At 35.2% G+C, this 13,502-nt stretch overlaps 2 protein-coding genes across 3 annotated transcripts in view; both read right to left on the reverse strand.

The window, feature by feature from the left end:
* The window catches only part of LOC143740646 (immunoglobulin superfamily member 8-like), a 31,642-nt gene extending 27,469 nt beyond the window's left edge, over positions 1-4,173 (reverse strand). For both annotated transcript variants that reach the window (XR_013204863.1, XM_077232653.1), the window contains exon 1: positions 3,742-4,173. Coding sequence is in view for 1 of the 2 variants with exons in the window: in XM_077232653.1 (XP_077088768.1) it covers positions 3,742-3,781 (40 nt within the window). In the remaining variant the exon portion in view is untranslated. The remainder of the gene's footprint in view (positions 1-3,741) is intronic.
* Positions 4,174-6,342: 2,169 nt separating this feature from the next.
* Positions 6,343-13,502, reverse strand: part of LOC143740638 (ADP-ribosylation factor-related protein 1) — a 93,556-nt gene continuing 86,396 nt past the window's right edge. Inside the window, exon 8 of the mRNA XM_077232636.1 lies at positions 6,343-6,360. The gene's annotated coding sequence lies outside the window, so the exon portion shown is untranslated. The remainder of the gene's footprint in view (positions 6,361-13,502) is intronic.

Below are 13,502 nucleotides of genomic sequence, written 5' to 3' on the forward strand. Positions count from 1 at the left end.
CTGTGTATATTGCATGTTTGTCCTCTGAATTTTAAAATCACCAAACATGAAAGATTATTGTTAATTCTCTGTTTGCTAGAGGCTAAGCGTGTGATAGCATGTACTTGGAAAAAAGAAGAAAGTCCCGGCGTGTCTCAATGGATAAAGGGGATGACCTCACACCTTGCCTTAGAAAAGATTACCTACTTTTTGAAAAACAAGCCAGATACCTTTTGGTCCATTTGGAAAGTGTTTTATAACTTTTTGGAGAGTCTAGATGGTGACTCCTTCGTGGAATTGATGGACATTGAGAGTATATAGACAAGTAGCCTATGTTATTGCTGTATGTTTTTTATTTATTTAATTTATTTTTATCTATTTTTATTTATTTATATTTTTTATTATTATTATTATTATTTTGTATCATTATTTTCACATTTTTAATTTATTTTTTATTCAGTTGTAATGGAAAATGGAAATGTTGTTTAAACTTGTGTGACAATTTTTGACAAATAAAATTTTTGTTTACAAAAAGAAAAAGAAAAGAAAGATCATGAGTATCAAATATGATCAACAGGCTTTTAGAAATGTTGAATTGTTCATCTCTCAATCATCACTGTATAGCATTATATGTTCTTAAACTACAGAGCTTTGATCATAAACTAAGCATAATCTTATTAAGACATATTATTGGCAGATATTGAGATTTATATGATTTTCATGCAAGTTATAAAGATCTCAGTAATTTATCTTCTTACTTTTTATCAATATCCACATAGTCTAAGTATCAGCATCTTCAGCAAATTGTATATTTTTGGTTTCCCCTCACAAACATTTATCGTAAACTAGGCTCGTTTATACCAAAATTTCCAGCACTTGACATGTCACGTTACTACAACTATTATGGCAATAGTATTAGTTACTATTGTACTTGTATACACTATTTAAAGGAAAGAGCATTTTAATTTAGTAAGCTTAGGAATAATTTATTTTAAAGATCTATTTCTGGTTTAATGTTATGAGTAATTATAACTGTGGGGTTTTTTTAAACTATGGTCATTTCTGTAAGGGTTTTCTGGCTGGCATCATGCTCTTCTGGCAGGTCGGTCTAGTTTCGGTGTCTCATGGGAAGTGACCCCACACACACACACACACACACACACATCAGTGATGACCAGAGAATAGAAGCTTTAAGCGGATCAGACACGTAATTGAAGCGCAACCGGAGCAGCAGGCCTGCAAGTGGAAATCCTGCACAGCTTATACGTACATTATGATGTCATTATGCTGCTGAGTGGAAATGAAGAGATCACAGAACTATAAAACACTGTATTAAAGGAGAACTCCGGCGCAAAATGAACCTGGGGTGTAATAACAGACAGTTCAATAATAATATACTTTATAAAGACAGAGTACCATCGCGGAGCCATCTTTGGAAAACAGTCTCGACCAGTCGAACCACGAACGCCAAAGATGGCTCCGCGATGGTACTCTGTCTTTATAAAGTATATTATTATTAAACTGTCTGTACACTTACAAAGTACTCAGTGCTTCGGTTTGTATGTAGAGACCCTCATTATGCTACCGTGTTAGTGTGGGGCTATTTTGAGCCTTGTTAGTGGTATTAACTAGCGATCTCTTTTTACTTATTATATGCCCCATATACTAGCGTTATAAGCTAAACAGTTTTTAGAGATAAAACTCTTTACACTCGATTATCATGAAAACAAATCCCAGAGAACAGTCGACTCAGTACCAATGTGTTATTACACCCGAGGTTCTTTTTGCGCCGGAGTTCTCCATTAAGCTACGGTGACAATTCAGGGCCAATTAGTAAAAAGTGTCTAAACCAGGGGTCTCCAGCACGTCGCTCGCGAGCTACCAGTAGCTCGTGGCCTGATTGGAGGTAACTCGTCAAGGGGCCGTTCACATATTGCGTCTTTTGCGCGCTCAAGTTCGTTATTTCAAATGTAGGAAGCTCATAATTGAAGCGACGCGCTCATTTTTGTCAGGCGCAGTGAGATGAAAAAATGCATTAGCTACTAAATCTTCTTTGTCATTGTAGAGAGTGCGGTGCATGGTTGCATAGCAACGACAGAAGCCACGGGAAAATCGGACCGAATTTTACTATTAATAATAAAAGATAAGCTAATGTGCATTGTAAACGTCAATAATTTATCTTTTTTGACTCATTCTTTTTATAAAAATGATTAAAAGGCTGAAATATGCAAGGTTTCTTTTTATAAATCTTTTTTGTCAAAACTTTATTTGAACTTGTAGGCTACATACTAGTAGATAACATGTCCAGTACTCCTTTAATATCTGGCCATCATTTTTAATGTTGTTATTTTAATGTTTATGTAAACAAAAAGTGCATATTAATGCTAATTATATTTGTAATTTGCTGTTTTTCGACATAAAACTTGGGGAATTGATTTTATTGTGTAGTAATAGTACTTTTTGAACAGGATTCTGTGATAACCGTGATCATTTTGGTCACTATAATCATGAAATGAAATTTCCATGCCATTTCATCTCTAGTTAAGATGCACTATAAAATAAACTATAATTATATTTTGTTTTTACAGTATAATTACAAATAAATACAAAGTACAATTTTCTTTAAAAAATGTATCTCTGATTCTGTTCTTTTCTGTGACATTTAAGGGTGACATATATGGGCCTACAAAAACTCTTTTAGATCCAAAACAGTTTAGATAGTTGTTAATATGAGAGTTATGAGACATTATTTAAGAGATTAAAGTATTGTATTACATGACTAGCTCTCGGCCACTATCTTTTTTTAAAAAGTAGCTCTCAAATGAAAAAAGGTTGGAGACCCCTGGTCTAAACACATCTTTTAGTCTTTCAAATATCTGTAATGAAATAAAATCAGCCTGTAGTACACAATAAAAAACAATGTATCAGATGGTAATACCAAAGTGTATTAATATACATGGTTGTGAATGACCATAACACAAATGTATTTACATACACCAAAAAAATCTATCCACCAAGGTTGTTGATGAATGAACATTGGTTGTTTATGCATGCATTGTTGGAAATGTATGAACTAAAAAAATAATATACCTTGATTGCAATACAAGTCACTTTGGATAAAAGCATATGCCAAATGTTTATGTAAAAACCAAGGTAAATTTAAAAAAAAACATGGTAGTACCATATGATACATTTCCGTAAGTGTATTACATATTATCGTGAAACAACCAAAAACATTCAATATAGTTCTGATTAATTACCTTATTCTTATACCACGGTATTTGCACGCTACTCTAAAATACTTCATGGAACACCAATGTAGACAGCATATGAATATGAATGAATATTCCCCCACAAATGTTTACATATTAAAAAAACAAGGTAAATACAAAATAAAAAACATTTCTGTAAGTGCACCACATAGCCTATATTACTTATTATCATGAAACATAACCAAAAACCATTCAAAAGTTCTGAATGATTATACCGCGGTATTTGCACGCTACTCTAAAGTACTTCACGGAATAGCAAAGTAGACAGCATAGTATTTACCATAGTACTTGCACTGAAATAACAGATTCATGTAGTAAATTATTTACGTGAATCATTAATATTAGTTCATACATATAACGTTATCCCCCATTGTGAATGTCAAAAATGCGCGTTATGATGGAATTTCCATAATGAGCTTATTGTTATTGGAGGATAAACTTGGACTTATATAGAGCAGATGGATATTAAACATGAGCAGGTTGGACTCACCCAACAGTAAAGCGATGAACGTAATCCACCACGGTGCCATTCTGCCCTGATCTCCAAAATACAGTCGCGTTTACACCGATTTACAGTACAAACACATGTTTGTTAGTGTGTGATATCCTCGGGCTGGAGCTATGTCGAATATTCATTTAGTCACTGACTAGCAGTAAATAAACTAGCACGCCATCAAACAAGAGCGAGCTGACCACAAACACGAGCTTTAAACCGCGGATTATATCCCACAGAGGGCGTGTTATTAAACCATAATCACTGCAACTGCGCAAACGTTTCGCTGTTATCCCTCTTTAAACATTACTATTTTCCCTCGCAATCCCATCTTCCAAACGATTTAATACATAAATTAGGCGGTTGACTGAAAGTAGTGCATCACGTCACGCGCAGGCAGACAGACGCTCAACTGTCTACTCACTCACTGTCCAGTCACGTGTCTCAGCGCGGAGGAACACAACCAATAAGAGGTCAAAGCGAAGAGATTAATAGCTTTGGTCAAATCAATGTTTAAATCTAGGCCAATTCTTCCCATGGCGCGAAAATTATAACGACAACATATTTAATATTATATAATATGAATCCCCATTTATTTACTTGTTTATCTACTTATTCATTTACATTGTTTTTTTTATTCACAATCGCATCTTTAATATTTTTATTTACCTTATGTATTTTATCTGTATACCGTAGTTCCTTTATTGTACATGCTTAGACAATATTATAAAGCTTTGCTGACTCCTGCATTGCTCCAGGATTAGCTGGAAACATCATAAAGACAAATCCTCATTTGAATCACATTCAAATTAATACAATAATTGTATTACTAAATAATGTAATGGCAAGGTGGTACAAAAGCGCTTCTAAAGTGGAAAATTGGTATATTTACACAGACTGATTAATGCTGCTCAGAAGTGGCATAAATGCATTTACATCGCAATTTTAATGTTAATGTTACACAATTTTGAAACAAAACAAAAATCCATTACTAACAACCAAAGAGATCTTTATCTTTATTACTAATATCATTTGATCCTAAAATGAATCAAAATTATATAATTTATATTCAACTGAAATATTGAATTTTACAATAATTTTCTTTCTGTCACTTTTGATAAACCCAACTACTGTAGTTACCAAATACATATCTATGGCTCCACCTAGTGGAGAAACAATTATTTGCTCATTAAAGGACAAAAATTCAACCTCAGATTTGTAGTTTACAAAACTGTCTTCTGTCCCATGTTATTAAATCAGTGGTTTTTATATTTTGTTGATGCAAAGTTATTTCTAAACCAAACGTAATGTTTGAATAGCCTAATGAAGTTAGCTGAGCTCACATTGCATATAATTAGTGATTTAAACAAACCTAAGTATCCTATTTAACGTTTGCCTTGCGGGATATAAAACAAAATGGTGTGAAAATCCCATTCACCTACAAAATGCATCGATCATAACCACGTCATACTGTAGAAACTTTTTTAGACTAATAAAGGTAAACAACCTGTCACTGAGCGACTACAACATCATAGTAACCTCATAGCAACGCTAAAAACCAATCAGAAAACCCCAACAACCGCACAGCAACGTTAGAAACCAATCAGAACACCCCAACAACCGCACAGCAACGCTAAAAACCAATCAGAACACCTAAATACCGTTTTGAAACGCACTAAAACCGCTTCAGCAAGAATATAGCAACATCTTAGCCAATCACAACAACGCATACATTTTTTTTTGCCCGAGGCTAATGATTTTCCTCAGAAAATGTACTATTTTTGTATTGTTTATTTTAGATATATATGTTTTAAAGTAAAGTTTTTGTCGTTTCTTTCGTTCTCTGTTTCTTTATGTTTGTGTGCAGCTCTCATGTCTCCTCAGCGGGGCAGCATTGTGTTTCATCATGATCTGCCTTCATAGAAAATGACTGCTAAACCATTTATTGTTGGTCATTATTAATCTTACTACAATGTGGTGCTCAAATAGAAATAAAAAACTACCCTGCTTAATTAAATAATTAAACGTTTAATTAAACATAATTCTTTACAATAATTTTGTAAGCTCTACTAAATCCCATTTAAAGTTATAATGTGGGTAACACTTGATTTCAACATAGTAAATATTCTACTAACGTTAACTATAAGTAACTTTGCAACTACATGTCAACTAGCAGTCATTAAAGTATAAGTAGACTTTCTGCTTAATATCTGCTAACACTTTGTAGCAGTAGACTGCTAACAGTCTACTAGTCTAACAGGAGTTAGTTGACGTAAAGAGGAGAATCGAAATAAAGTGTAAGCATAATGTGTTTAATCCTGCATGTGTGCATTAAGCCACTATAATGATACAATTTCTTTGCATTGAGCTCCTGTATCCATGTATAAATGATTCCTTCACTAAGAGTGCCATACCATCTCATTTATCAAGCTTTAATCTGAACATTTGATGAGCTGTTCACTGCCGTCTGAATTATTGATGTAATTGCCATTGCTGAATGACTTTACTATGAACCACCACTGCAGGCAATTTATTTCATCAAAACTCCATTGAGCTCAAAACACACACACACACACACACACACACACACACACACACACACACACACACACACACGTTCTCTGCAGCCTTGGCCCCGTCTGTAGATTCGATTTTGTGGCTTCACCAGGAGCCAAAATCATCAGCAGATTCTGTGTATCTTATAAGAAGTCGAGTAAAGTTATATGAACAATTTTTTCCTTCCCCCAATATGCTGTGTTTCCTTTTTTGTGTGTGTTTTGATCCCGGCTCTTGTGGCGGGCCCTTCTGTGGTGAGGCGCGGGCTGGAGTGGCGCTGCCGTGTTATTTTTGGCGGCCGTGGCGGTTGGTGGCTCTCGAGATGGAGTGGATCATTCCGGATCCAAACCCAGGCTGTTTAAGGGAATTCTCATCTGTAATGATCAGCGTCATTATGGGCTCACACTAACTGCAGGACGAGCCTCGTGTGTTAATTTCAGCACGTCCCTCAACAACACTCATGAGTCTTAACATAATGAAGACAAAGTCTTCTTAAAGAGGAAACAAAATATAATTTTAGACTGGATGGAATTGAAATATTTATCATTGATATAAAATTTTGTATATTTTCATATTAAATTTAGCTAAAAATTTCTATGTAATACTACTAGTATTATGTAGTGCTGTCAAATCGATTAATCGCGATTAATTGCATAAAATATATGTGTATATATATGTGTGTGTGTGTGTGTATATATATATATATATATATATATATATATCCTACATATCTTTACAAACTTTTATGTTAGATGCGATTAATCGTGATTAATCAATTTGACAGCAAAAGTAATTTGTTGTGTTTAGTTTTTTATACATATGTCTATATACAGTAGTTTTATGAATGTTTTGTTTCAGGATTAGTAATAATTATTTTAGTTCTTCAAGTTAAACTAAACAAAAATGAGAAATGTTGATAAAATGAGATAAAATGAGTTTCTGTATTTTTATAATTGATTTTGTTTCAGTTTATTTTTATTTTATTTAGATTAAAACCATTTTTTTTTATTAATGATTCTAGTTTTAGTTTTAGTTTATAATAATGACACTGAAAAGAAAAGATAAATCATGTTGCTCAGCCATAGTTTCAGGAAATAGTGTTTTACATTTACATGTTATAAAACTGAACATTAAAAAGTTTTATGTACCTCTGACCTCCAGGGGGTCAATGGATGGATGCATGGTTGAAAAACCTGGTTTTGTTTTTATTATACTCTTGGGACTTTTTTGTAAATGTTTGCATAATATTAACTTACTTTTAAAATAGAAGACTGCAAATAGGTTCTCAGTGTTTCATCCCTCTGATGCGTTACGCCTCATGTTTTGATTGTTGAACTAGAACCGTTTAACAGAGTGAATGAAGATGGTCTCCTCACAAGCAAAGTATATTTTTGCAGTACCGACACTCAAATAAACACAAAGAGGAAGGCTTCTGACCAGCGTAACGCGGCACATGCTAGGTCAAGCGTTGCAGTTGTTTAAAGTCAGTCTTGCTATTAGAAGCCAAACTGCTTTGTGCAGCGTTGAGCATTTTTCATCCTCCCATTACGTGCTGTAACATCATGTTAAAATGTCTCTCTAACCACTCTTGGCTTTAAATGAGAGAATGAGATGATTTCAGTTTATATATTTATTTTTGGTGGTGAACGCGCGTAAATGCATGTAAAGTCTGCATGCTTGTGTGTGCGCGCAACAGCGTGCATGATGCCAAACAGTTGCATCGAGTGTGTGCATGTGTGTATCAGGTTATATGCATGATGGCGCACACTTGTGTGTGTATGTGTGAGTGAGTTTGTGTGTTGTTAACCCACAAAGATATTTCAATTTCTGCTGGATATTAAAGAAGCATGCGGTGCCAGCGGGTGAGTTTAGGGGGGCGTTGTGGCCTCATGGTCAGGGCCCCTGCCGGACACACTGGCGCCTCTTTCTGGAGGACTTCAGAACCACCACACTCCTCCACCAGAACCCTGCCAACCCAAATCACTCACTTTAACATCCCTCTATTTCTCTCTCTCTCTCTCTCTCCCTCGCACACTTTGAGGCTCTCTCTAAAGCTATTTTCCTATCAAATTTTAATTTCTCTGAACGTTTGTTTATGCAGTTTTCTCCTAATGCGCTTTCAGAAAATCCAAAGATTGCTTGTGCAATTGTAAAATATCATACCAATATAGCAACCAAATTAATGTTTTCGTATAGCTTTGTCTTCACAAAACAGTCTGGAGTGTCTGTTTAGATCAGAACATGTTCAACCTTTTATATTTGATGTGCACATTCTCATTTCTTAATTTTCAGTTCATATTTCTCTGTCTGATAGCAGATTGTTTATTGTTTGCAGTGGAAATGAATTAAATGGGAATGCCTCAATCATTAAGTTAACAAGGCAAAACATGTTGTCATCTTAACGTAATATTTCAATGTTAATAAAGATAATTGCGAATTTTTACCTCACAATTGCGAGTTTGCATCTTGTAATTTTGACTTTTTATATCAGAATTGCGTCATACAAAGTCGCAATTGCGAGAATTGCAAGTTTATTTTGTGCAATTCTGAGATAAAAAGTCAAAATTGCGAGATGTAAACACGCAATCGTGAGAAAAAGTCAGAATTGTGAGATAAGAAGTCGCAATTACCTATTTTTCTGTCAGAAACTTTTTTTAAACAAGCTTCCATACAATGTGCTGAAGTCTGAACAACTCATAAAGTTTAAATAACAATGATTTTAACATTGGACATGATTTCACTTGTTGACAACAAAAGGTTTAAGACACTGGGGTGACAAATTTTTTTTTAAGTTGACTCAACAAATATATATATATATACTTTTTTTGTACAGTGTATTCACTAAAAGAAGACAAAAGGAAAAAGAAAGTCAAATGTTCATTAAGTGAATACAGCGGACATAGATGAGTGTAAAACAACAAGGAAGTATTAAACAGAATTATAAACTTAAGGAATTAAGAGTGGATGTCTATTTTGAAATGTCACAGCTCATTTCCCCAACTTCCATTTCTTTCTTTTTTTCTGGAAGCAATTTGTCATCCAGGGGACATTTAATAGGGAACATATTATCTTTTTACAGGGGCATGGAGTCTGCCACAGCCTGCCCACAGTTCCTATAAACAGAATTGGTCCATTTAGTGGTGCGTTTGATACGTTTCAGGGCAGCAGCGAGCTCAGTTACAGACTGGAGCCCGTAAAGACAGCCATGAAAGACCCAGATAAGTGCTTCTATTCACCAGCCCGTTGCCAACACAGTTAATTTAAATGAGCTAATGATGATCAATCTTCATTTGTGTTGCCAAACTGAATACTCTCTTTCCTTTTTCTTAATCAGTTTTCCATCTGACCCTCCCTGACCTGGGATTCTTGTTTTAGGTTACCAGGTTTTCTCTCTTCTTCCCCTTCATCATCTGTTTTGCAGCAGAGCCCGAGGCATCGTCACACACACACACACACACACACACCCCTCACCAGAACTAAAACAATGAAGTGCTCACCTGCGCACACCTGTGACCCTTTCCTGTGAAAGCCTCTCCCGCTCCCGAGGGCGTCCGACGGGAAATAAAGGCCATTGTAGATTAGTGTAAAGGCCATTGTAGATTAGTGTAAAGGCCATTGTCACTCACCGCTTTAATCAATTCTTCTGCAAATGCATGCAAACAAAATCCTTCGTTCTGTTTAATTAGTGCTGTTTGCTAAGTCCTTCATTGCTCATATATACTTTAGAGCAGAGGTATTCAATTACAGTTCCAAGAGCTCCGGACAATACTTTTTTTTTGGAACAGTTGTACATTTCCATTGGGAAAGCCGTAAAAGAAAAAACCCTGAACACTCAAAATAGTAATTAAGATGTGAACTGAGTGCTCATAGAGCAAAGCAGTGGTTTTGACCAATATTTACCAAAAAAAGTAAACTGAATATAAAAAAGTGAGATCAGATGTTTCATCAAGATATTATTCTTATTATTATTATATTTGGACGTCATGTGTAAGAAAAATATTAACCTTTTTATATTTTGCTCAAAGAAAGTAATAAACTACTAAAAACAAACAACGTACATAATCTAATAATTAAAATTCTCATCATGGGTGCAAACATACACCCTAAATAACTTTCCAAAGTATAACATTGTTTATTTTGAAATGCTCTGAATATGCTGATGTAGAGGGAAAACCCCCGAAATGACTTGTCAGCAACGGTTGGAGTCATCTGTATGACATATAAAAATGACTGTATTTGCTGTATTCTCGTTTTCTGCAGCGTTTTCGCAGAAGTATAGGCTAGGCCTTTTTAAAATAACCGCGTCATCTATGGCTCTTCACGTTTTGCCTCTGGATAAAAGTAGGCCTATTATATATAAAGCTCCAAAAGATCATTACCATAAACGGCTCTGATATGTGACGGTGAACCGCTCTGTTGTTTGACGCGCCGAAACGGTAAAATGGCGTAATTTGAATATTCCCGCTATTTCCGGGTTTTCAAAACCCAAACTTGGTGTTCTGGTCATTTTGACCCACATTGGTTTTTAGGCGGTTAACTTATGACTTTTTCTCATTTAGCTACATGCATGCAAATTTTCAACACTCTAATGTGTTGTGGAATGTGTGTTCAAAATTTCAATTATTTTCATGTACATTGTTATGTTAATTTCTCAATACCCTCTAAGAGTGTTAGAGGCTGCTTTATGCTTTTATCCAAAGAAATTTGTACATTGATGGCGTGCATTTTTTCCGTAGGCCTACCAGTTTACTGAATCGAACTCATGATCGTAGCACTGCTATACCATAATGTCTGAGCTTCAGTGTTTCCGAAAATGTAAAAAATAGTTACAATAGGGTTTATACAATTTACAGAATGTTAAACACATGTTAAATACATGCAGTTTACTATCAATGTTAAAGGTATACTTTTTGTACCAGATTTTGTTGTTGTTAAAACTGGGATTTTTGGTGAATTATTTACTCTATGGTAAATTTGACATAATACTATTATGACAACACAATACTTCCGCATGCAACTCATTCCACACTGTTTGTGCTTCCTAAAAAAGCCCTCAGAACACCTTAGTAACGTATTGCAATGCCCTGGCAAGCACTCACAACAAGTCATGCTCAAGAAATGGTAAAAATCTTTAACCAGTGACTGGGAGGAGTTTGTGCTTCCCTCTCTTTCTCTCATGGTTCTGAGTATATTTATCTTTTTATGGCTTCACTCGAGGCAGATCCTCGTCTTTCTTTTTTCTCTCTCCCTCCAACATAAAGATATATAAATAAAACAAGGTTACCGCCACCACAGGGGAGTATAAAAGTACAAAAATAATAGTCAGAAGCCACGGACCCTCCTGTACCCCCCATATAACGCTCCTGCACCCCCACCCACGGACACACACCCCACCCAACCCTCCGCCCGTGTGTTTAAAGCTGCGGACGAGACCGCCAGCCCACTTCAGACCACCGTAAACATGTCAGGCCCTGATGACAGAGCCGGCCCCGGGACGCTTTATACCAACTGACCTCAACTCCAGCTCATTAGAGCCAGTAAATTAGAAACATACATCCCGAGGAGTAAAAGAGGAGTCGGATGAGAAGAGAGCTCACTATATGAAGACAGATGCATGTATTTGATCATCTAAATGTAGGCCCGTGTCTGCAATGCTTCCGCAATTCACAGCTTTTGCTATTGCATCGTTTCATAGTTGCATCTCAGAATAATTTAGACAGACACAGGAAAAGTTCATTGCACTATTCCAAAGTCTTTACTAGATAAAAAATTATAAAAAATTAAACCATGTTGTCGCCATCCTGTCACTTAAGATTGTGAACGCAGAACATTCTAACAATGTAAGCGAGAAATGTTTACAATTTAATCTTCAATTTCACAAAAAAATAAGGTTTATAAAAACTAAAAATAAATGCACATTAGGCATACTTAAGTAATTTGTAAAGATAAAAAAAGAGAAATTTCAAGTTCTACCTCATGAGTACTGTAATAAAATAAAATGAAACAAACTAAAAACCAAACAAAACAAATAAAAGCACTCAGAGGACTTGATCATTTCCTTACACTCTTTAATTCATTGGTCAGTCAAATAATGGAGCTTCTCCTCTAAATAAAATAAATACATAAATAATAAAAAAGAAGTCTTGCAATTCCATATGCAAACATGTTGACACCGTCCTGTCATTTAAGATTCTGAATGCTCAACATTCTAACAATGTAAGTGGCAAATTATAAAACTTTAAATCTTAAAGGTTTATAAAAAACCCAAAAAGATAGACATTAGTCACACCTATTGCTGAGCTGAACTTATTGGAGAAAATTTTAAAAAATAAAAATGAGAAATTTCAAGTGCCGCCTCACTTTTATTTATTATATTGTAATAAAATATAATAAAAAAATAAAAATAAAAAAAAGGAAGAAGTCTAATTTCAACATGTTGACGCCATGATGTCACTTTAGATTCCGAACGCGAAACATTCTGACAATATAAGTGGGAGATTTTCACACTTAATCTTGAATTTCATAAAAATACAAGATTTATAAAAAATAAAAATAAAAACGATTGGAGAGCTGATTTAATTGCATAAAGAATAAAAATGAGATATTTCAAGTGCTGTATAAAATAAAATAAAATAAATGAGAAACCCTCAGTGTATAAGGACATGAGTGAGTTGAGTGGTCAGTCAGTCTCCTCACAGCTTCTGTAGGCCGTCCTGCGGGGGTAATTGTCCAGTGGGGGGGGCAGATGGGGGTAATTGTCCAGTGGTGGGGCTGTTGGGGGTAATTGGTTCTCGCAGACAGCGGGGGAGTTTAATTTACTTCTGAGAGACTCTTTGTGTTGACTGAGAGCTCTGCTTTGTTAGTGCTGCAAAAACTAATTAAAGCATTTGTTGAGCCATAGGATGCACAACTGAAGCAGCAGGAGCAAAGAGCAACGCAACCCCAAGAAAGTTATATAAACTAATATTATATATGCACATGAGGAAAAGATCCATTTTTATATCCTTTCCCCTCTGCAAACCATTACTCACAGGCCGAACATTCAAAGCAATGACACTTCATTGTTGGAGAAAAAAGGTTTTACTCACACTTTGTGGTCGACTTATTCTGAGCATTCATACATTTGATTTATGGCATCCCACATGCAGCGTTTCTGGATTCAATATCCTGGTGTGACACTAGTGCGTTTTCAAGCCAAACCT

The sequence above is a fragment of the Siphateles boraxobius genome, unplaced genomic scaffold (genome assembly GCF_051911475.1).
Source record: "Siphateles boraxobius isolate OS27281-9 unplaced genomic scaffold, OSU_SipBor_1 179, whole genome shotgun sequence".
NCBI lineage: Eukaryota > Metazoa > Chordata > Actinopteri > Cypriniformes > Leuciscidae > Siphateles > Siphateles boraxobius.